Source organism: Peromyscus eremicus, chromosome 10 (genome assembly GCF_949786415.1).
Source record: "Peromyscus eremicus chromosome 10, PerEre_H2_v1, whole genome shotgun sequence".
Classification (NCBI taxonomy): Eukaryota; Metazoa; Chordata; class Mammalia; order Rodentia; family Cricetidae; genus Peromyscus; species Peromyscus eremicus.
Window position 1 is genome coordinate 28,326,406 of NC_081426.1, and position 25,976 is coordinate 28,352,381.

The 25,976-nt window shown below is 40.2% G+C and overlaps 1 protein-coding gene across 4 annotated transcripts in view; it reads right to left on the minus strand.

Annotated features, from left to right (window-relative positions):
• Nucleotides 1-25,976, minus strand: part of Poln (DNA polymerase nu) — a 148,946-nt gene that overhangs the window by 57,535 nt on the left and 65,435 nt on the right. For all 4 annotated transcript variants that reach the window (XM_059275704.1, XM_059275703.1, XM_059275705.1 and 1 more), the window contains 3 exons: nucleotides 2,344-2,401; nucleotides 1,329-1,406; nucleotides 349-463 (listed from right to left, as the gene is read on the minus strand). In XM_059275704.1, the coding sequence (XP_059131687.1) occupies nucleotides 349-463; nucleotides 1,329-1,406; nucleotides 2,344-2,401 (251 nt within the window). The remainder of the gene's footprint in view (nucleotides 1-348; nucleotides 464-1,328; nucleotides 1,407-2,343; nucleotides 2,402-25,976) is intronic.

Sequence of the window (25,976 nt, forward strand, 5' to 3'; positions counted from 1 at the left end):
GTTCCTGCCCTCTGAATGGCAGGGGTTAGGCAGGCACAGAGAGGACAATGGCCTTCTAATAGGACTCCCACAGATCACACATCCATCACCTGAGCTCCTTCTCCTGTGACTCGCACTTACTATATTTTCATTCCCTTTACACTTGTTTTTAGTGGGACAGGTCATCAGTTCTTTCATAATTAGGAAGCTTTTAGCATCTTAGTCATATACTCTTCTTTTCAAAACAATTAACTACTAGAGAAAAACTTAACTTCTTTCTCATGAAAATAGCTTTGGAATAACTTCAGACTTTTAAAATCATGTCAGCATTCCTGCAGATCTGATAACACTGTTCTTTTGTTATCTTACCACTGTGAAGTCAGGGTAGAAAATACATCATCTCTTTCAGATTCCTGGAATAACTTCAAAAGCTCTGGATCCCCAGATAAATGTGCAAGAATGCGCAATTCAATCTGTGAAAAGTCTGTGAGACAGAGTTCTCAGTCAATTTTGAATTCACCCATGGTACCCCTATCATTGATTCACCCCAAGCCACTCTCAGACTGCCCCCCATGGGGCTCAAGGTCAACACACCTCTTCCCATCTGCCAGACTCCCTTACCCTTTGGACTATTGGCTCTTTTCTATGCCAGCAGTTCTATAGACCTGTTCTCCCTCTTGCAAGGTCAGCAAAGGGATGGACAATGTTCATTCATTAACTACATCCATCACGATTTTATGAAGGGCCTCCTGTGTGTCAGGACCCCGCTGGGATGTGTTAATAAACAATATAGACACAGAACCCTTCTTCTATGGAACTTACACTCTAGGAGACATTCTGAGTAAATCATTTGGTATGTCAGAGGGAGAGAAATGAAAAAATTGGATCAAGGTATGGTTTGGTTGAGAGTAGTGTGTATGAGGGAAGCTGGTGACATGGGGTGGTCAGCTCCCCTGCTTCTAGTCCTCAAGAATATTACAATGAACAAAGACAGAAGAGGGAAAAAGGGAGGGCTGTAGGGGCTTGAAGTACAGGGGCACAGTGGCTAGCAGGGCTGCTTGAGTCAGCAAGGGGAGGGAATAGAGGGAGGGCAAAGGAGGAGGAAGCAGATTGAATGAGCTATGCCAGCAAATGAGGGGACCCTGAAAGCCAAAGACCTGTTATTATTTAAAGTGTATAAGAAATAAGAAATTTTTGCTTCATATAATTGTTTGCTTTAGGATTTATTTGCAAGAGTGAGTTCTATATGCATCTTTGTATTATTTAGTTGGTAAATATTTAAAGTATGAAAATGCACAAAGTGAGCTATAGTGTAACAGTGGCATCCCTCCACCATCTTATGCATGTACCTGCTGCCAAGAAGGTATGGCCTTCAGAGGAAACAAACAGGGTTCTTGGGGAGATGGTGACAGTCTCCTCTTCTTTACCTGAATTGTCATTTCAAAAGCATGTGGTGAGTCTCACTGTCAACTTACTGGCAGCAATTCTTCATACAAAGTTATTTTAATATCATACACAAATAAAAGTTTAGATTTTTAATTTTGTGACTACTTCTATTAATACAATTACAAAATAAATAGCACTGGAAGATAATAAAAATTTCTGTTCTGTCTAGAGTTATGATAAAGAAAGGAAAAAGTCAGACACTGACGCCCAAACCACTCAAGTAAAGCACTGGAGAGAGCCTCACTGACTGGAAGATCTATGCAGAGGCCATGCAGACCTCTCCATGGTTCCCACTGGAGACGCCACAGAAGGGCAGCTGAGACACAGGTGCTGTGGTTTCCTCTTGTTCCTGCTCAAGGTGACTGTGTATTTAGAAAGGAGCGCTCTTGGCTTTGGTGGTATTATTGTGCCTCCTTGGTCAATGCGCACAGCAAAGCAGAACCAACATGGTCACGGGTTATTGGGAGTGGACATCCTAGCACTCTTTACGAGATGAGAATTTTTCCTTTTTAAGAAATATGACCATCAGCATTACAGTGGGATAGCTCAAAGGAAAGAAGATTTTTCATATGTTTTTATAAACACCTTCAGAAAACTTTAGATTTTATTAAAAGCCAGTGCTGTTGTGTGTGCTTTTGTTTGTTCTTTATTGGGAAGTTGGTGGGGGAAGGATAGTGGGAAGGGAGATATTTCCCTGGTATAATTACCATCTATTTTAATGTGTAAAACTGCTAAAAGGGAGGTACTATATCACTTCAGCTGCTTTTTATTTTTTCAATGTAGGCTTAAATACTGGTCATGCAAACACAGAGGAATACTTCAGGAAAGTATAGTTACATTGTAAGAAAGTAATATAAAAACTTCTTGGTTTTAAGAAATGCTCTAAAGATTTTAGCAGGAGAGGAAGCAATGTGTTACCTTTAAAATTCCGAGGCTTAGAAATCTGAATTGGATGCTTGGAGATACCTTGGATATTCTGTTAATAAGATAATAGCTTTAGTTGAAATATCTACTCCTAACTTAATCTGTACCATTCAAGAGTATTTAAAATACATAGTATTTTATTAAATATATAATGTCAATATGCCATGCCTAAGCATATTAGCATATAATACAAATGCCTAATGTAAAAGTTTCAATGGAGACACCACTAATCACAATTAGCAAGTGTGAGAATAGCTTTGGCTCTGGCCTGTGTGAGTCTGTAATACATGCAGTGACTTGACGGTAGCCCAAATTATGAACCTTCTTAATTTTATTTTATTTATTTATTTATTTATTTATTTATTTTTGGTTTTTCGAGACAGCGTTTCTCTGTGTAGCTTTGGGCCTTTCCTGGAACTCACTTGGTAGCCCAGGCTGGCCTAACCTTCTTAATTTTAAAAGTCCATGTAATATGCTAAAGGTAAATTTCTAGGAAATCTGTGCATTATATTTTAATTTAAAAGCACTCTTTAAGCTGGAATGTAGCACTTAATGATCATGTACAAGGCCCAAGGTTTCATCTTTTGTACTGCCTAAAATCACAAGAAAACAAAATCCCCACCACACTTTAAAATGAAAGTTCTGGTCTCAGCTTTGTGCAGCCCCTCCCCTGCTCCTGGTGCTTGGTACCTGCCTTGGCCTTAGCTTATGGCTAACAGTGGTGGTATCACTTGCAAGCCCTCAAGGGATTTTCTTGGGTGCCTTGGCTTTCCACCTTTACCAGGGTAATGACAGTAGATGAGGATGATAATAATAATAGATAACAGCCATATTCCATCCTGTTTCTACTATCATTGCACCTTTCTATGCTTAGCACTATAGTGGACAACAGGCTACTTTGTCTGGTAGTGGAGTTTTCTGGGTACTCGTTGGTCTTGACCCACTGACTAGGTGTGATGAATTATACTGTGCCAGAGGCTGACCATTAAAATCCATTTTGCAGGTGACTCTTTTAGGTCTCACACAAAAGGTACAAGGCAAGTATTTCATCTTCCTTGCACATATGAACTCACAACAGTTGTGGTTACCTGCACAAGACCTGCATGAGATCAAGCCAGTTAAAATTCCAGCTTGAGCTGGTGGGCAGCAGCACACTCCTTTAATCCCAGCACTGAGGAGGCAGAGGCAGGTGGATCTATGTGAGTCTGAGGCCAGCCTTATTTACAGAGCTAGTTCTAGGACAGCCAAGGCTACCAAAGAAACACTGTCTTGAAAAACAAAACAAAACACAACACAACACAAAACCAAACCAAACCAAACCCAGCTTGGCAGGGAAACTGAGACCTGCACAAGATCAAACCAGTTAAAATTTCTAACATCGACAGGGGAGAGGCCACTGAAACCTCACTTCTCGCTGGCAGTTGATAGCTGATGGGGAGGAGAGAGTCATTTTTCTTTGTGGGTAAAGTGGCCATTGGTAGGTTACTTATGCCCCAGTGGATGACCACATATCCATGAACATTTGAGCATCACTAATTGGAATCAGTGGGTTAAAAATAAAATTTAAAAGAGACATAAAATTGGAAGGAGATGTTGGGAGGTCCTAGGGGAATTTGGATTGGTGAAGTGGGGTGTGGATACGATTAACATATTTATGTACATGCATTAATTTTTCAAAGAATAAACAAAAAAAGATTACTTACTCACTTGATTAAGATAACATTTGATTTAAGGTAATGCAAAGAAAAGCTTATATTGAATTTTGCTTGCAAATCACATAGACACAAAATATAAACTACTGAAATAAATCTACAAAACAAACAGAAAAGCACCCTGGCACTAAAAGGTATTTCCAGAACAAAGAGTGAGGAGTTTTTCATATGGAATCAGTGACACCCTGTTACTAAAACCAGGCAGCAGAAGGAAGAAAATGCTAACCAACATTCTTAAACATAGGCACAATAATTCTTAACAAATTATTAATAAACCAAATCCAGTAACATAGAAAAAGGATTATATATCAGGACCAAGAGAGAATTGACTTAGGAATGCAAGGTCTGTTTAAAAATCCAAAACAGGGGTTGGGGATTTAGCTCAGTGGTAGAGCACTTGCCTAGCAAGCACAAGGCCCTGGGTTTAGTCCTCAGTTCCAAAGGAAAAAAAAAAAAGACAAAATGAAAATCCAAAACAATTAATACATAGCATTCATGGGATAAAGGGCTTTAAAAACAATAACATCATAATAGAGCAGAAAAGGGCAATGACAAAATCCAACATTCGTTCAGACTAACTATGTACCATATAGACACTGAAATTCTAAACTAACTAGGAAATGGGGATTGTTTTTCAACACAGTAAATAGCCGGTACAAAGCTTACTCATTCTGAGTAATTTCACTGTCTAAAGCTGTCTAAAATAGGCCTGTGTTCCCCCTCTATCAGAGTCAGCCCAGCATCCAGCCAAACTGCAGTCAACACTCACAGCTGACAGCTCCTGGAAAGCACTGTATGGTTGGGACCAACCAGCAAATAGGTGCTCAGGTTCTAACACTATGTCCTCCAGAACACAGCATGTCACTTTAATGACAGCTGTTTTACCAAAATAAAGGGAATATGTGAGTTTTCTATTAGTCCTGAGAAAGTAGGACGTTTAGTTTATTGTGCTTAGATGAATTACAAAGGAAGATTTTGTTTTTACAATATATCAAATAATAGTATGATAGAAAATTCTACAAGTATTTAATTTACATAGTGCATTTTAACCACCCCAGGAAAAGTTAAAATATACATCTTGTCCTTTGGTCATATGGAAGATTGTTATCCTAAGAAAGAACTTCTTTTCTTTCCTGGAAGACAAGACTTTAGCTTTTCCTCTTCCACTACTGCTGACAGCTAGTAGGATGACTTGAGCAGCACCTTCTTTTTTGATACCTGGCCATGGATACTCTGTCCGATATGACTTGTTGAGGCATGAATGGGAGTGAGGGATCCACTTTAGCAGAGGACTTCAGTCAGTAATCAGTGCCTTTAGAGCTGACAGGAGCAGTCACAACAGTGTCAGCTACGAGCACAAGCCAGAGAAATGCTGTGCCCTACAATCAACGCTAGAGGAATATAAAATCGCTGAACAAGAAAAAGCATTTCAACCAGAATTGCTTCTATGAAGTGTCCCCAATATGTCTACAGAGCAAAGCTAGTAAAACTAAATAAATCAACTCCTAAAAACATGTATTTATTTTTGTTTATAAAGACCAGAAACATCCATGGAATTGTCTATTGTGTGGAGTGGATTTTAAAGAAAAATAAACGTTTTGTTTTTAGAGCAAAGTTGTAAAGACAGAAAGAAGAGTTGTTGCGTGTCCCCATCCAGTTTCACCCAGTGAGCATCTTGAAGTTTGCCACAACTAAACTGACTGGGGGCATTTCCATCCTCTAAGGTCTGTGCTTTGTTCTCACTGCATTTTTAAAACACAATCTCTTTCATATATGACAATAAGTCATCATGTCTCCTTAGGGTCCTCCTGGCTGTCAGTTTCTCATCATGTTTTACAATTTTGAGGAGGGCTGGTTAGGTAGGAAACCCTACCCTCTAAAAGGTTGGGATTGTCTAGTATTTTCTTCATGGTAGCAGTGGAATTGTGTTCTTAGGAAGAGTGTCATAGAAGTGAGATGTCATCCTTGCCCTGTGGTGTCAGGACACAGGCTATCCACAGGACCGACCACACTGAATGAGGCAGTATTCTAGGCCTCTCTTTATAAAACTGCTCTTGAATTTTCTTCTTGTCTATACTATACACATGGAAAGTAGGTCACTAAGCAGAGTCCACAGTTAAGGCAATCACACTGTGTTAGTTACTTCTGTGTCACTGTGACCACAAAACCTAAAAAAAATTATAGGAGAAAAGATTTATTTTGGTTCCCAATCTCAGAGGGTTCATTGCATCATGACATGTTGGCAAGGGCATGTTGTAGCTCAACAGTTTCCAGCATGGTTGGCCAGGAAGCTGAGAAAAGGGGGTGCCAACACTTGGCTGTTTTTCAGTCATTTCCCCTCTTTTATTCTGCCTAGGTCTCCAGTCTATGACCTGTGTTATCTACAGGGTGGGTTCCCACAGTTAATCTCATGAGTTTTCTGGAGAAAGACCATGTCCTCACCACATCACATCAACTCTCCACCAACAGGACTCATCACTGCTATGAACTTAGGTATTTTCTATCCAGGCGGGTCTCCAAATGCAGCCAGGTTGGCTTCCACTCTCCATCTTTCTATCTTTGCCTCCCAAATGCTAGAGATACAGGCACCTGTCAGCACAACTGATTCAATCATTTTTTTAATTTTAAGATTTCTTATTTTAGTCTATGTGTATGGGTGTTTTGCCTGTCTGTATGTGCCAGTGGAGGTTGGAAAAGATTGTCAGATTCCCAAGTTACACATAGTTATGCATAATTGTGAGTCACCACGTGGGTGCTGGGAACTGAACCTGGGTCTTCTGCAAGAACAGCAAGTGCTCTTTACCAATGAGCCAGTTCCTCATTCATGTCTTTTTATGGTTTAAAGACTGTTCCTGGGCTGGAGAGATGGCTCAGCCATTAAAGGCTAGGCTCACAACCAAAAATATAAGACTGTTCCTTTTTATCACTGAAAAATATTTCTCTGAAGGGATACATCATAGCTTATTAATCCATTGAAGGAAATCTTGGTTGCTTCCATGTTTTAGCAATAATAAATTTGCCTTCATATTTATTTATGCAAGGATTTTGTATAGACATAAATTTTCAAGTAAATTTGATAGACTTTGGAGTTTGATGGCTGGATGATACGGTATTTGGTTTGTATGAACCTGCTGAACTTGGGCTTATACATTGGCTCAGCCAATAAAGGTGTTTTCCCCATCTCCTAGAGCTACATGACAGAAGAAGAGAACCAATGTGCTATGGCATGTGCATATACTTATAAAGAAATCTAGTAACATTTTAAAAGTAAATCTTTCCTACTTGAAATCAATTATCACATGTATTTTGACAGTGATGACTAAGATGAAGTAAATGTACATTTCAATTAATGAACTAATACTAACACATTATTATTAAGGTTTAGACTTTACTGCCGAACTTCAGAAGCAGCAGGATTTTTCATTAAATTTTTAATTTTAATTTCATTAAAAAATTAAAAACATTTCAGCTACTGGTGGGCTGTCCAGATGGCTCAGTGGTTAAAGCATGTGCTACATAAGCTTGATAACCCAACTTTGATTCCTGGAACCCATGTAAAGGTGGAAGGAGAGAGCAGATCCCATAAAGTTAAAAACATTTAAATTTGTTTATAACTGTTGGGGAGATGGCTCAGTGGCTAAAAGGGTTTGCCATGCAAGCATGAAAACTGGAATTTGAATTCTTAGAATTCCTGTGATTAGAACCCACATAAATGCTGGGTGGTCATGTTGGCCCATCTGTATTTCAGCTCAGAAAGCTGAGACAGGGGATCCCACAGCAAACTGTCTAAGGAGGCTAACTAGCCTTATCAGTGAGCTCTGAGTCTGAGTAAAAGACCTTGCCTCAGAGAATGAGGTGGAAGAATGAGGAAGATTCCTGGTGTCAGCCTTGAGCCTTCACATGCACAGGGACATGAGCACTTGTACACATGGGGTTATACCCTTCCACACACATACAGTAAAAGAGTCTCCATCAATTGGGTACAGACAAAGTTGTTTGTTGAGGGTAGCTGCAAAATACTCTTCCTCAGACTTTAACAGAAGAGTCACAGAGATATTTTTCCTTCATACTGGAGAGAAATTGAGCAACTGCTTCCAAGATCTGCTAGGGCCATGTAGGTAGTGACAGTGAGGAATGGGAAAGAATCTGCTGGGCCTGCTCCTATGGTTAGATTTTGCCTGAAGTTAGCCCTTCCTAAGACTTCTGACACAGGTAGGCTGAGAAATATCCTTAACTGTGTAAATCAACTTGAGTTTAGGTTTGTGTATTCAGCTGAATGAATGCATAGATCAGCAGCACTTTAAATTCAGATTAGGGTTTTGGGAAAAGCATCATTCAGTATAGTTTCACCCCACCCCACCATTCTCCCTCTACTTGTGCTCCTTCCCAAAGTGATATCAGTGATGGTGGATGGTGGGAGAATTCATATAACTCCATGACACTAGCAGGAAGGTCCCATGCTACCAGCTTGGGACTACCCTCATCTTGCTAGCTTTGCTGCTTTCTACCTTGGCTACCTGCACTTGTCTGCTTCTCTGGATGAAGTGTCTACAACAGGACTACAGCCTGTGAGCTCACTGCAGCCAGTGTATGATGTCCCTGTCTGCTGTCCTGGCCCTGTATTTAACCTTGGTGACACCGTTGTGTTCTGAAACTCAGCTATGCTTTCCTTTTGGAGCCAGCCTTAGACTGCACTAGTCACAGCTCCCTTCCAGGGTGCAGATAGAAGTGGAAGATGTAGAGGCCGTCATTTCTACACTAGAGGCATACAGGACCCAGGAGCTTATTGATCTCATGGAGACTGTGCAGAAGAACAACTATAGGCCTCACCTGCAAACGTACACTGTGTGTTAACCTGATGCTGCTGGAAAGACTGCTCCTCTAATCTTAGGGGTTGGGAGACAGTTCCAAACCCCAGAGACAGCAGGTTGTATGCGCTCCTCTGGCTGTTCCCCTCACACTGGATTCTAACACACAGGGGCAGGGCTAGGACCTTTTCAGAGCTCTCCTTCCCTCTGCCACCCAGCTCAACTCTAAACTCCATGGTCACTTCCCTCTCAGCACCTGTTCCAAGTTCAGAGGAGCTGCTTGTCTCCTTCCCAAAAGTGGGTCCTGCAGATTCCAGTGTGTCCTTAGTATGTTAAATTGACAAATGCCAGGCTGAGTCTGGGTGCTGCGGTGAACTTCTGAAATTCAACTTAAAATACAGAGTAAAGCCCTCCTAAGTCTCTTTCTGCTGTACTTTCTCTCTAGTTCTAATTGAGAGCCAGAACTGAGCAGGATTCATTTATTCTCAACGGTATCTCCTCTCTCTGTGGAGAGACAGAAGCCTCAGCCCCAATGGCTGGCAGCCTCTCAAAAGCAAGAGGGCAGGAATGAATACATATCAGATAGTATTTCAAAACCATCTTTGTGCTATGAAGTATTTTGTTCAGTCAAAGCTGCTTCTGTTTCCAGGAAAGTGGCGTAAACATATTTTCCCTGTTCCTGTCCTTAGGCACAACTAAAACCCTGGGCACTATGATACTGGAAAGAAAAAGAACTCTGAAAGCTAGATAGAAAGCAGAATGGTCAGGGACTACAAAGTTCATAGAATTAGAAGTGAGGTCCACAATTTTTCTATGCCTAATGTGTCTCAAACTGGGTGCTAGGGAAGCCAATAGCTACAGACAAAAACCAAACTAATAAACAAACAAAAAATTCTAACAAAAGACTACTGTTACTTGCAACCTTGCAAGACAGAAAACTTTGAGACAAACAGCCTTTTCTGTCGTCAACACCAAAGAAAAGATTTGTGGCTGAATTTAGTTAGAATCCTCCCACCTAGACACCTAGCCAAGCTCCTCTCTGTAATTTTTCATGCACTAACCCCCTCCCCCTGCTGTATGTGTGAAGTCTCTAGCCACCCCTGCTGTATTTAGAGCTGAGTTCAGCTTCCCTGTCCTATTGCAGTAAACTTGGGTAAAGTCTTCCTGTTGTTAAGTTCTGCTTCATCCATTTTTTTTGACAAAATATAATGTATCAAATTGTGTTTAGTATAGCTATAGCAGCACTAAGAGGGAAGTTCACAGCACTAAAACAAATTAGATATAGAGAAAAGGGAAAAGAAAGTCTTAAGCAATAATCTAATAATAATAATAAACTAGAAGGAGAGAAAAATAAACCCAAATCAAGCAGAAGAGTAGGAATAATAAGGAACAGAGACCAACCAACTGAAAATGGTGGGAGAACTCAACGGACCAAGTACTTGGTTATTTGAAAAGATCACTAAAATTATCAAAATTCTCACTAGACTAACAAAGAAAAAAAGAGAAGAAAGAAAAGATTAATATTGAAGGCAGATTAGTACGCAGAAAATGCAGAGAATGCTGTTAGCAATACACATGTGCATATTACAACCTAGACAAAAACACACTATGAAATGGATATCAAGAGGGGCTGGAGTGATAGCTTAATGGTTAAGAGCACTGGCTGCTCTTCCAGAGAGAGGATCCAGGTTCAATTCTCAGCACCCACATGTCAGCTCACAACTGTCTAGTGCTGCTCGCCCTCAGGAGGCAGAGGCAGGTAGATCTCTCTAAGTTTGAGGTCATCCTGGTTTACATAGTGACTTCCAGGGCAGCCAGGACTGCATAGTGAGATCCTGTCTTAAAAGAATGTGTGTGTGTGTGTGTGTGTGTGTGTGTGTGTGTGTGTGTATGTGTGTGAAAGACAACCTGTAACAGGATATTGACCCTAGGCCAAGGTTATTTCATCAAAGGAGTCTACCAAATATTTAGAGAGTTATACTTTCACACAATATTGTCCAGAAATATAAGAGGAAAGACTACTTCCCAATTCATTTTATAACACTAGTATTTCCCTGATACCAAAACCAGACACAGATCAATATCCTTCATGAATATACACACAAAAAATCATTTAGAATATCAACATATAGTGTTCAGGCATATATTTAAAAACACTTGATCCAACAATTGCAGTCATAGGCACTTATCTCAAAGAAATGGAGATGTAAACTAACATGAAAACCTGAATATTGATGTTTCTAACAGATTTATTTGTAACAGCTGAAAACTGGAAAGAATCCAAATGTCCTTCAGATGAAAACGGTCATGTTCAGATTTTCAAGTGGTGATTAAACTGCCCAGAGGGACATAATATCTTTTGTTAAAACATTAAGTATTTTAACTATATTGTTTTGAAAAAATAATTATTTTCTTAAAATTGTAAAAGGGTCTTCTATAAAATATATATTAGCTGTCAAAAATATTCTTAGGATTTTGAACTAGAATTCATTCAGTTCATTATGAGAATCCTGCCATGTGGGAGCTACAGTGAAAAATGCTAGCTCTTCCTGCATTCACCTCCAAATAACTAACACTAGTGTAAGACATCAACTGCTGGAAGCTTCTTTAATAATGCATATGCTCTGTAAGAGCTAGTACTAAACATTCTTCCATAAAAATGCTTGCCTACCATTCTATGAGCAAGGGGCATCAAGCTCACGATGGGGAAATGTACAGACAACCAAACCAAACTAGTGGGAACTGATGAACTATGGACCAATAGCTGTGGGGCCTGCATGGGACTGGACTAAGCCCTCTGCATAGGCTTGATCTGCTTAAGGGGCCCCCTGGCAGTGGGATCAGGACCCTTCCCTAAGGCATGAGCAGGCTTTTTGGAGCCCACTGCCTATGGTGGGACACCTCGAGCAGCCTTGGTCCAGAGGGAGGAGCTTGAACCTGCCTCAACTGAGTGTATCAGGCTCTACTGACTGCCCATGGGAGGCCTTGCATTGAAGGAGGTGGGAAACAGGGAGTGGGATGGGAGGGAAGACTGGGGGGGTGGTGAGAGGAGGGAGGGGAGGGGAGGGGATCTGTGGTTGGTATATAAAATGAACAGAAAATTTCTTAATAAAAAAAGAAAAGGCCGGGCGGTGGTGGCGCACGCCTTTAATCCCAGCACTCGGGAGGCAGAGCCAGGCAGATCTCTGTGAGTTCGAGGCCAGCCTGGACTACCAAGTGAGTCCCAGGAAAGGCGCAAAGCTACACAGAGAAACCCTGTCTTGAAAAAAAAAAAAAAAAAAAAAAAAAAGAAAGAAAGAAAGAAAAGAAAAAAAAGCTTCCCTACAATGAGACATCAGCAATACCTAGCACCTTCAATTTAAGACCCAAGTACCTAATGCTTCTCTTCTCTTCAGTGACATCTGACAGACAACAATCCTTGTCTACACTATAGATATGTATTACTCTCATTGGTTAATAAAAGCTGATAGGCAGGTAGCTGGGCAGGAAGTTAGGTGGGAAAGCCAAACTGAGAATGATGGGAAGAAGGAGGCCAGAGCCAGGAGAGATGCCAGTGAGCTACCCAAGAAGCAAGATGTGCTAGAGGACAGGTAAAGTCATGAGCCATGTGGCAAAACATAGATTAATAAAAATGGGTTAATTTAGATAAATAAAGCCTGAGCTATCAGCTGATCATTTACAAATAATATTAAGTCTCTGTGTGGTAATTTGGAAGCGGCTACCATGATGGGGAGTGGGTGGTCAGGGCAGCAAACATCCATCTATAAGACTGTACCAAGTCAAGAGTCAGAAGAGACCAATACACCAACAGTATAGAACTGAGAGTCTAGAATCAGGCCATGCATACCAGCACTCTTGTTTGAAGAAAGATTACAAACTTAGTTCTCAAGATAGCAATAGTTATAGCAAGCAGCTATCCAAATGGAAAATAATCAAATCTCTACCTCACATATGTACAAAAATAGGTTTTAGTGGGATTAAAGACATATTGCAAAATGCAGAATTTGAACATCTTTATAATTGCCATGCAAGGAGAGATTTCTTAAATGACATAAGCAAGTTGGGTATTGTGGTATACACTTGCCATTGTGGTAATGGCATATTGTGGTATACCCAGCTTCATGGGAGGATGGGGAGGAAGGATCATTTGAGCTTATGAGTTTGAGACCCTGTCCACATTGTATATGAGAGTGAGCTGGAACACCATTTAGACACTAGGAAACTTGTTCATTAACACACCCAGCAACAGTCGGGCAACGATGGTGAGAAAATCTTTGCACAGGTTAAAGAATATTCACTAAAACACTACCTTTCCCACTCAGCACTGTATTTATTCAATTCATCTATCTATCTATCTATCTATCTATCTATCTATCTATCTATCTATCTATCTATCTATGTGTGTGTGCAGGTGCATGTGTGTGTGAGTGTAGAGGCCAGAGGGTAACCTTGGGTGATGTTCTTTAGGTGCTGTCTATGTTTTTATTTAATTTACTCAATTTACTTTTTGAGAGAGAGAAGATATCTCACTGGCCTGGAATTGTCAAGTAGCCTAGACTGGCTTGGTCAGCAAGCCTCCACCTATCTCCACCTCCCATTGTTGGAATTACAAGCATATATCACCACACCTGAGTCTGGGGATAGAGTTTCTATCCTTGCAAGCACTTTACCTACTGAGTTATCTTCCTAACCCCTCAACACTGTTTTAAATAGTGAAAATCCATTGTATTTGTATAATTTGTATAATGATATACAGTATAGCAACCAAGAAGAATGAACTAGAGCTGCTTCTGTTAAGGATAAACCTTAAAAACAATGCTAAAAGAAAACAGCTAGTGGTATGAGGATAAGTATTATCAGCTATTATTCACATGAAGTTTAAAGTATTAAGCCGGGCGACATCCCAGTACTCAGGAGGCAGAGCCAGGCAGATCTCTGTGAGTTCAAGGCCAGCCTGGTCTATAGAGTGAGATCCAGGAAAGGCACCAAAACTACACAGAGAAACCCTGTCTCGAAAACACCAAAAAAAAAAAAAAAAAAGTTTAAAGCATCAGAACAAATGCCTCACCTTTCATGTGGTGATACACTATTATGAAAATATCTCTTACATTAAAAGAGATTGTAACTTTTGCTGGACTTCATAGCCGAAGTTAATAGTACACCCTGGGGTCACTTAAGGACTTAAAAATGGCATCTTACTAAGTACTCAGCCTGTTGGCTTAACCCACCTTTAAGAGAATAATGTAACAACTAATCTTATTTGCCTTGGATTGTTCATGTAATCAATTCATACAACTTAAGCTAATGCATAGCTGACATCTTTTTTTTTTGTTTTGTTTTGCTTTGTTTTGTTTTCAAGACAGTGTTTTTCTGTGTAGCCCTGGCTGTCCTAGAACTAACTCACTATGTAGACCAGGCTGGCCTCGAACCCAGAGATCTGCCTACCTCTGCCTCTCAAGTGCTGGGATTAAAGGTGTGTGCCACTACCATCCAGCTCATATCTGACATCTTAAGTTATATATTCTTCCATGCCATCGACCCATGAGTAATGCATAAGTGTATATAGATTATGGTAATTGTGATTGTTGTTCTTGGTTGTCAACTACATCTGGAATTAACTAAAATCCAAATGGCTAGGAACATCTGTAAGGGATTTTTTTCTTAATTAAATAATTTGAAGTGGGAAGACCCACTTCTAATCCAGATCTTTGATACAGGAGATACACCTTTAATACAGCTCTTTTGAGGTGGGAAGATCCACCTTTAATCTTGGCCACACCTTCTGGTATTAGCCTATATAAAGGACATGAAAGGAGGAAGCTTGCTCTCTTTGCCTGCTTGTTCTCACTAGCAAGTCCATTCCTTCACTGGCATTAGAACCCACTTCTTTGGGATTCTGGAATATACTGAAGACCAGCTGAGACATTCAGCTTCATGGAATGAACAATTACTGAGTTCTTGGACCTTCTGTTGGTAGCCAGCCATTGTTGGACTAGCTGGACCACAGCCTGGAAGCCCTTCTAATAAAACACACACACACACACACACACACACACACACACACACACACACACTCATTCTGTAAGTTCTCTTCCTCTAGAGAACCCTAATACAGTAATACATGTTAAAACAGCAAATATGATGAATACAACCTTTTAAAGCAAATACCCACCATAAATGTTAGAAGTGACATGAATATAAATTGATAAGTCTGTTTGCAGTACTGTTTGTTATGGGTGTCAATTGTGGTCAGCCAGAGTCAGTAATGTTTCATCCCTTATAAAACTTTGTTAAAGATTTCTGTAAAGTATCCCTCATTCCTTCTCCATGTGGTTCTTTCTGTGCTGTTCAATAAATACAAAGCAAAGGCCTTTTCGAGGGATACACACAAGGACAAAGACAGGGACAGAGAAGACAAGACAACATTCAGGCAGGCAGAGATTCAGACTCATAAAGCAGACAGATTACAGATAGGCCAGAAACAATATGCTACAGAGAGATGACAGAAGATACAGGGAGAGAAGTAGAGAATACAAATCTAGGCTTGCTCTTGATAAAATCCCTCCAAGGGAAATGCTTTGATTTATTTTCCTTAATGTGACACTGATGCATTTTGGGTACTCTGAGGTTATTACTAGTGTGTTTAACCAGCACACTAATATTTAGGGAAATGTATATGGGACAATAAACATTGCATTTGGGATAAAAAAGGACACTGACTTGGGAAGAAGAGATCTGAGAAAAGATAAATGGGATTTCAGTGTCACCAAGTGACATTTAAGCTCTTAAACTGAATGAGTGACATACTTAACTATACCGGGCTTCGTTCCTTGTGTATAGGAAAAAAGGGGACCAGATAACTGGGATGGGAACATGAAACATGGCTTCCTGAGGTCAGGTCTCTTGAGTGGAAACAGAATCACTGACTGGGAAAGAAGACTGGTCTGGAGGACATGTTCATGGTTCAGGGGCAGAGAAGTGATGAGGTAACAGGAACAGTGGCTGGAATGCAAAGGAACCATAAGACATATCAAGGGTGATTCCATAATGACCGAGCCAGGTACTAAAATGCTGTATAAATACACCAGCAGGACGCTGAAGACAGTCATAAAAGTAAAAAACACTAGGGAAGAAAAAGTACTCACAAAGAAATGAAAGCAAAAATCCAATTAATAATACCTGGATGTTAATATTTACAATTAATTCAGCTGTATCCTTTCAAAAAACCAGAAGAAAACCAAGAACACAAGACACTAAAGACAAACACAATGTGAAAGGTCAGAAAATTCGAATTTTGTACCATTGGTAAATTCTGAGCCAGCATCACGAGTAACACGGCAGTGAAATAAGGACATTGACAAAAACTGGCCTGATGATGTAGAAACACTAGACGGGACATCTAAGCCGTGTGTGATAAGAGGTATTGGATGGAATAATGTGGCTCCTGGCAAGCACAGTGAGAGCAAAGGTCCTCAGCTCCTCCCATGAGAAGGCCTTTGTGGAGAAAATAGTGGTTCTGAACAGGACTTACAAAAAGGGACCAAAAGGTCTGAGCCCTGAGGCCTGAGTTGGGGGAAAAGAAGAATTTAGATGAAAACTAAAGACTTCATGGCTCCTGCTTCAAGTAGGAAAGAGACATGGCCTTGTTTTTATCACACTGAAATCCTAGTGATGACCCCAAGCCAGAGCAACAAGAGCAGGTAATACATTCCATAAACGGAGAAGTAGGCTGAAAAGGCTTCTATTCACATGGAATTTATGACTAGCAAGAGAAAAACAAGTACTCAGGCTTCAGAACACCCAGTGCCATACGCACCATGACCAGGGAAAACCGAATGACAGAAGACTGATTCTGACAGAGTGAAGAAGGACTGACAAACCATTTCAATGAAGAAGAATGTAAGACAGAATTGTAGACAGATTAAAATGTACTAGCTGGGAGTTTTTACTCCCACTTAGGACATATACAATTGAAAGAAAATTGGTTCCCACAACGAAAAAAGTCAGATAATTAAAAATCATCACTTTTTGAGCCCACCACGCAGCTAAGTATTCAACAGAGAACTGATCCTTGCACACATGTGAAGAAAGTACCATCACCTGCAGACAGCCATCCAAAGGACTAGAGAACAAGGTTCAGTTGCCACACAGAATCAGGAATTGTACATGTTTATAGCAGCTATTTATGAAAAGCTTGGAATTCATAGACCTTTAGAAGAATATTTTAAAAAGTCTTTCCTCAAGGGTAAAAAATAATTAGTTTTAGTTGGAACATTTCTTTGGATTGTCCAGACAACCCATGAAAGCAAAATCAGAAAGAGATGAACTATTAAAAATATCTCATCCTGGGGAAAAAAAACTCTAAAAAGATCTATTACTCATTCATGTCAATTGTCTTTGCTAGGGTTTCTATTGCTGTGATAAAACTCCATGACCAAAAGCAACTTGGGGAAGAAAGGATTAATTCTGTTTATACTTCCACATCACAGTCCATTGTCAAGGAAGTCAGGGCAGAAACTCAAGGCAAGAAACTGGAGCAGAGGCCATAGGGGAGTGCTGCTTACTGGCTTGCTCAGACAGCTTTCTTTCTTTCTTTCTTTTTTTTTTTTCAGAGCTGAGGACCGAACCCAGGGCTAATCCCCAACCAATAGACAGCTTTCTTATACACCTCAGAACTATCTGCCCAATGATGGCACCACCCACAGTGAACTGGGCCCTTCCACATCTATCATTAATTAAGAAAATACACTACAGCTTTGCTTATAGCCCAGTTTTATGGACGCATTCTCTCAGTTGAGAGTTCCTCTTCCTAGATGACTCTATGTGTCAAGTTGACATCAAACTGCCAGGACATCTATCATCCTCTGAAATTATGAGTCAAAATAAATCTTTTCTCTTTTTAAGTTGTTTATACCAGGCATTTTGTTACGGTGATATAAAGCAAACATACTATTCAAACTGAAACAGAAAATAAATTCAAGGAAAAGGCAAAAGATGGGTCTCAATGAGCTATGAGACAAAGTCAAGTGGCCAAATATAAAAGACAAGAAAGAAGGTGGATCTTTAAAAAGTGAGAATACTCAGCTGTGAAAAAATGAAATTATTAAGTTCACAGGAAATGGATGGAATTGGACATATATGAAATGAGGTAACCCAGGCCTAGACAAATTTCATATGATCTGCCTCACATATAGATTCTAGCTTCAAGTTTTTAGATTTGTGTGTTTAATGTGGAGTGTCTGTAGAGGTCAGAAAGCTAGAAAAGGTCCATGACAGGGGAAGAGGCCTTAAGGTTGGACATGGATAGCAGAACATAAGTGATATGAAAGTAGACGAGGGAAATAATGAGTTTAAGTGGAGATGAAGATGGAGAAATAGGGGAGGGGGGCAGCTAAAGACATGTAAAGCCTTATGAGAACCTGCTACTTTGTAAACTAATTTAGAAATACATGTATTATATATTAACTATATGTTTAAAGCAGTTTTAGTGGTTAGAGAGCTGGCTCACAGTTAACAGTAGTATCAACTCTTCTTCCTGAGGACAGGGGTTTGATCTCCAGACCCACATAGTAGCTTAAAATTGTCTGTAACTCTAGTCTCAGTGGATCTGACACCCTCTTCTGGCTTCCACAGGCAACTGCATGCATGTGGTACACAGACATACAGGCAGGCAAAACCATGCACATAAAAATAATTTTCTTTCTCAAAAAAGGAGTTTCTCTCTGGCCAGACAACAATCCCTCTGGTGAACAGCTTTGGAACTAGACCTTAAGACTTTCACGGTAGAAATGGGTTATATCAATACTCCATCGCCTAAATAATTTTAGAGTTATCATCTCTCTAGAAGGGAATAGCACAGGAAAGAATGGAATCCATTTCTATATGGAAACATGCATTGACTCCTCCTGTAAATCAATCTAGTTGGGGTCAACCACTTGGCCAACGAACCACCCCCAGGAAGGTGTATTCATCTTAAGCCATACTAAAAAGGAAGGAGCAATAATTAGCCCTTTAGAGATAATGTACTACTCCTCAGAATTTTTGCTCCTGACTTACAGTCATTTTGAATCTACCAGGAGGTTCTGTTGAGACTTAGAAAGGCATGTTTAGTCCTATAAATCTGATCAAAGGCCCCTGGGCTTTAGGTAGGTGATAGGTCACAGAGGAACCTACTACTGTTTCGCTAAATGGACATATTGTCAGATTGTCTTCTAAATATTTCTTAGTTTACACCCAAAGATTAGTGCTGTTGACAACCTTCATCAGAGAAGCTTCTTTTTTACAGTGAGCAGCAGTTACTGCAGAGACTCATAACTGGTCAAAGTGCTGAGAATAAGTGACTGCTGAGTGCTCACCCTAACTGTAACATCTATACAACCCCTCTTTTAGGGTAAGGGATCATCACAGAAGAAAGTGAGGAAAGAATGTAAAAGATGGGAGGACAAGGAGGAGTACTATGAAACACTGTCTTCTGAATATGACATAGCTACTGCACTCATGAACTCGGCAGCTATTGTTACTTGTACAAGACCTACACAAGCTCTGAACCCATCAACATTCTGGCATGAATGGGGCAGGGGCACATGAACCTCCCATCCCCCATTGAGGAGCTATGGCAGTAAACACCTGCTGAAGCACACCCAAGTAGCCACATGCTTTAATCCCAGAACTCAGGAGACAGAGGCAAGAGAAATCTCTGTGAGCTAGAATCCAGCCTGATCTACATAGACCAGCTAAGACAAGGTGATACCGTCTCTCAAAAAGAAAGAAAAGAAAAAAAAGAGCAAAGCAGGACATATATACCTAGGGTTTGACCCAGCTATTATTGTATTATTATATAAGTATTATACATATATACATAAAGAACATGCATGAATATACATACTTATATCCCAAACAGGAAACAATCCTACATGGGTCAATAAAGGAATTCATAAACAAACTATGGTACACAGATTGAATGGAATACTGCTCAGCAATAAAAAAAAAAAAGGAAGTATTAGCCAGGGGTGGTGGTGCAGGACTTTAATCCTAGTACTTGGGAGGCAGAGGCAGGTGGATCTCTGTGAGTTTGAGGCTAGCCTGGTCTACAGAGCAAGTTCCAGGACAGCCAGAGCTGTTACACAGAGAAACCCTGTCTCAAAAGATCAAAAAAAGGAAGGAAGGGCCGGGTGGTGGTGGTGGTGGTGGTGGTGGTGGTGGCGGTGGCGGCGGCGCACGCCTTTAATCCCAGCACTCGGGAGGCAGAGGCCGGTGGATCTCTGTGAGTTCGAGGCCAGCCTGGGCTACCAAGTGAGTTCCAGGAAAGGCGCAAAGCTACACAGAGAAACCCTGTCTCGAAAAATCAAAAAAAAAAAAAAAAGGAAGGAAGGAAGAGAAAGAAAGAAAGTATTGAAACACAGACCAACATGCATGAATCTCAAAATAATAACTCTGCCAAAGAAGTCAGACAGAAAAGTAAACACTATGTTACTCCATCAAAATAAACTTCCTGGAAACGTAAGTGATCTATAATGACAAAACTGGGACATGCATACAAGTTGAGGGAAGACATTATAAAGGGTCTCAAGGATGGTTCAGGTGATAGATATGTCCACTAATTTGGTTGTGGGGGTAGTTTCACAGTTGAATGTACACATCACATCACAATTCATCAAATTGTTAGTAACATAGAAGTTTCTGGGATATCAATTTTGTCTCAATAAAGCTGTTAAAAATGAAAAAAAGTAAAGGTGGCATTTTTGCTCCTGGTAAGATCTAATGAGTACATTCCACTGAATACAGCTATGAAAACCAGACAGAATGCACAGGGCAGCATTCTGAAGATGCTGATAAATTAGAGCCAGATATAGACTGGAAAAGCAGACCAGAATCTGAAACTCTATCAGACACCAAGTTGATCATTTGTCTCCCTCAGTACCCACGTTTTGTACTCAACACATGGTTAGTGGCAGAGAGAGTGCAGTAGCTTCAGATTATTAAAGCCTCAGGTTTCTGGTTAGAAGACCAAGAAAAGGGATTGCTAGGTTGCTGGTTTGAAGGCCCCGAAACAATATACAGTGGCTTCACAGCCATTAGAAGTGGTAGCCTGAGCCTGACCAGGCCAACTAACTGCCCACTAAAACAAAAGTATCAACATTTTAGTGGATTTTAAAAATAAGACTCAAACTTTCAAAACGTAATATTCAAAATGTCTAGTAAACAGCCCCAAATGCCCTAGCACAGAAGTAGGAAAGTCTCAAGTCATATGGAGAGAAAAAACAACCCAAAGATATAGCACCAGGAGGATACAAACGTTGGTCTTTTCTCTTTTCTTCTCTCCCTTCCTCCTCCCCTCCCCCCTCTCTCTTTAGAGACATGCCCTCACTATGTAGACCTGGCTGGCCTCAAATTCATAAATATTTGCCTGTCTCTACCTCCTTAGTGCTGGGATTAAAGGTGTGTGCTACCATGCCTGGGGATATTTTCTGTCTTTCTTTTTTGGGGATGGGATGTTTCAAGATATGGTCTCACTGTGTTGTGTAGCCCTGGCTGTCCTGGAACTCACTCTGTAGACCAGGCTGGCCTCAAACTCAGATTCACCTGCTTCTGCCTCTGGAGTGCTGGGATTAAAGGTATGCGCCACCAACTCCTGGCCTGGCAGTATTTTCTAACAGAGACTTAAGCAGCTATGGTAAAAAAAAAATGTGCCAATGTGATTACTTTACATACCCTGATGAAACTTTAGCATAATCAATTAAACCAATGTTTTTATAATTATTAATTTTTATTATTAATTATTTTGTAATTATTTCATTTCAGTGAAACCTATTATTGTTTCACTGAAATGTCAAAATATAGAAAAAGGTGCAGGGAAACCAACAAAAGAAAGCACGTTACACTTTCCGTCACTAGAAGCAGAGTAACACAGAAACAGGTGGAAGTGACCAGCTGGTGGCAGGGACTTTCTCTTGGGAGGGGTGCATGTGAAAAAAAGACAGTTTTCTGCAAATATTGCAGTTACAAATGATCTTTAAAAATATTAATCAGTGACTGGAGAGTTAGCTCAGCGGTTAAGAGTAGTTGTTGACTTTCTCAAAGTCAGAATGGCAAAGAGCAACAAAACAACGGAGAACAGATGCTGAAGTGGACATAGAGGGGAAGAGAACCTTCATTCACTGTTGGTGGGATTGCAAACTGGTCCAACTTCTAGAAATCAATGTGGAGAACTCTCAAAAAGCTAAAATTAATCTGCCATATGACTCAGCTATACTATTTCTTGGCATATGTCCAAAGGACTCGACATCCCACTCCACAGATGCTTGCTCAGCCATGTTCGATGCTGCTCTATTCATAATAACTAGGAAATAGATACAACCTAAATGCCCTTCACCTGATGAATAGATAATAAAAATGTGACTGATACATATACACAAGGAAATATTATTCAGCTGTAAAGAAAATTGAAATAATGAACTTTGCAGATAAATGGATGGAACTAGAAAAGATCATATTGCGCGAGGCAACTGAGACTCAAAATGACAAATGTCACATGTTCTCTCTCATCTGTGGATTTAGCTCCCAGACTTCAGATGTGAGTATATAAACTGGAGTAACTGCAGAAGCCAGGAAAGGAAAAGGGGGCCATGGCAGGGGGAGCAGCAGAACAGGGGAATAATAGAGTACAAGTGATTTGAAGGGGGAAATGTGAAAAACGGGGAGCTATGATTAAGGAAAGAATTAAATACAAAAGGAAGAAGGAGGGTAAAATAACGGTAAGGATGTTTTAAAAAGTTATCTATTATCTATGTACCTAAAATTACAAATAATACATCTAAGTCTGGGTATGCCCATATATATATATATATATATATTTTTTTTTTTTTCAAATTAAATTTTCCCATTTGGGCTGACAACACTTTCCTTAAGAGCCATACACTATCAAACTAAAGCTCCAGACCAACCATGAGAAGCCATAGGCTAATGCTGTTGCCCTTAGTTGACTCCCAGAGGTGGAAGGTAAGTTGATATTGCTGAAGACACCATGTACTTTGAACATATACCTCAGAGGACCTGAGCTGGATCCTGGAGGAGAACCTATCACTGCCACTTTACTAAACCACCAAAATCTCTAACTACAGAGACCATTACATAAAACCATGAACTGGTCAAAACACAGAGAATAAGAGATCGTGTGGTGCCTAGATCCAAAAGTTACATATACAACACAATTCCTACATCTAAGACTCAGAGATCATTTCAGAAGAGGGGGCAGAAGAGTCAGAGGAACAGGAAGTTTGTTGTGAGATTGTGTCTCCTAGGAAAGTCAGAGAAGTTCACCCATGAAGACTTATCAACACAGCTGCCTAAACAGGTTCTAAACAATGACAACACCAGTAGACATGCTAACATGGAAGGAAGAAATCACACGGGACCCTCTACTAGACCAAGAACTATAGGCAACTAAGGAATGCTGAGAGCAGGAGAAACAGTCTTCCCCAAGGAAGAGCTCCGGAAATGGTTATTCAATACCAAGTAACATTATACAGAATGAGCAGGTTATAGTTACAGATTTAGAGAAAATATGTAACAAAGAAAAAGAGGCAATGAATATGAGTGGAGCAAGAGCAGCTACATGGAGGGACATGTGGGAAGGAGGAAAGGGAAGCAGGGAAAATGATATAATCATATTATATTTCAAAAAATAAAAAATATCATAAAGCCAGGTATAGAGTAGATGGATCTCTGTTTGAGGCCAGCCTAGTCTACATGGTGAATTCCAGGATAGCCAGAGCTACATAGTGAGACCCTGTCTTGAAATAAACAAAAAAAATTTTTTTAAAGAGCACTTGGTGCTCTTTCAGAAGTTTCAAGTTCGATACCCAGCACCCACATGGCAGCACACAATGGTCTGTAACTCTAGTTCTAGGATATCCAAACGCCCTCTGCAGGTATCAGGCACACACATGGTACATAATACACATAAAATAATAAAATAAGTAAGTCTAAAGATATTTTTCAGAAATCAGAATGAAGCCCAGTGGTAGAGCTCACATCTAGCATGTGCAAAGCTCATGGTTAATCAACTGAATTTTGTTCAGTTGAAGGAAAACTGTAATTCAAACTCCAGACATCTTATGGTAATAATATCTGGCTAAATAATATACAGCTGGACTCAAGTTTTATGTGTAAAAACATGAAAATACTAATATTATGGGACAACAGGGACAAACATTCAATTAATCTTGGTCAGAGAAAAATCTGTCTGAGAAGATCTGAAGACATAACTAATCAGGAACTCCAACCTGGGGTGAGTGGGGAGTACCACTGTACATGGCTCAGGGCAGAGATGAGGGCTAAACAAAGTTCGAAGACAATATGACAAAGCTGTCAAAGAAAAAATTGAATATTCTTTGAAAGGACACATGCTCAGAATGCTCTTTGCAGTGGGGCCTGAGCTCATGACGCTCAGAGAGAGCCACTTGTTTATGATTCACTCTCATAGGTACCTGCACAACCCAAGTGAGATGGGACTGTATTGTGGAATATTACTTTAACTATGTAAAAGGTGTGTTACATTTGTTTATGTTGCATTTGTTTAACAATATAAAGATGTGTTGCTTTGCCTGCCTAAGGCACCTGATTGGTCTAGTAAAAAGCTGAACAGCCAATAGCTAGGCACTAGAGGGATAGACAGGGCTGGTAGGCAGAAAGAATAAATAGGAGGAGGAATCTAGGTCAGAGAGAGAGTGAAAGAGAGAGAGGAAGAAGGAAGAGGAGGAGGAGGGAGAGAAGGAGGAGAAGGAAGAGAGAGAAAGAGAGGGAGACACCCAGGGCCAGATACAGAGTAGGGCATACAGAATGAAAGGTAAAAAGCCCCAAGGCAAAGTGTAGATGTAAAGAGAAATAGGTTAATTTAAGTTATAAGAGCTAGTGGGAAAAGCATAAGATAAGGCCAAGCATTCCTAACTAATAGTAAGTCTCAGTGTCTTTATTTGGGAGCTGGTTGGTGGCCCAAAAGAAAGCCTGCTACAGGACCGTAACAAGCAGTTGCTGATAGAAAAAAGCAAGAAACAGAGAAAGAAATCTGCCAGAGACATTCAAAGAGGGCCTGAGCCTGTAGTAGTGTACCCAGGTGGATCTATACTACAGAAGGGCTCTGAAAGGTAGATGTCCTCATGATCACCTCCTAGAGCAAGTGTGAGAGGCCTGAAAGACAACCGACCCAAGAGTTTATAGTACCAGAGCAGGCTCCCTGTGCCCAAGGGAACACCCACACCAAGCTGGCCTCTTTCTCCTCCTTGCACAGTCACCTGAGTTAGGTCAGCAGGTGCCTCTTCTGCCTATGTCACTGGATATAATATATATATATATATATATATAGATAGATAGATAGATAGATAGATAGATAGATAGAGATAGATAGATAGATAGATATAGATATATAGACAGATAGATAGATATATAGATATAGAGATAGATAGATAGATAGATAGATAGATAGATAGATAGATAGATAGATAGATAGATGGATAGATGGATGAATGGATGGATAGATAGATAGATAGATAGATAGATAGATAGATAGATAGATAGATAGATAGATAGACAGACACAGACAGACAGACAGACAGACAGATAGATAGATAGATGCCTAGTATGATGGCTAGTCTTGGTTGTCAACTTGACTACATCTGCAATTAACTAAAACCCAAGTGGCTGGGTACACCTGCGAGGGATTTATTTTCCTTAATTAAGTCACTGGAAGTAGGAATATCCACTTTTAATCTGAATCTTTTGAGGTGGGAAGATATACCTTTAATCTGGGCCACACCTTCTGGTGGCAGTGTATATAAAGGACATGGAAGAAGGAAGCTTACTCTTTGCCTGCTTGCTCTTACTCTTGCTGGTAAGTCCATTCCTCCACTGGCATTAATGCCTACTTCTTCATATTGTGAAGGTCAGTAGAGACATTCAGCTTCCTGTACTGAACAACTACTGGATTCTTGGGCTTTCTGTTGGTAGATAGCTGGACTAGAGCCTGTAGGTCACTCTAATGAATCTTTCTATATCTATATATAGAGTCATTCTATCAGTTCTGTTCCTGTAGAGCAGTGGTTCTCAACCT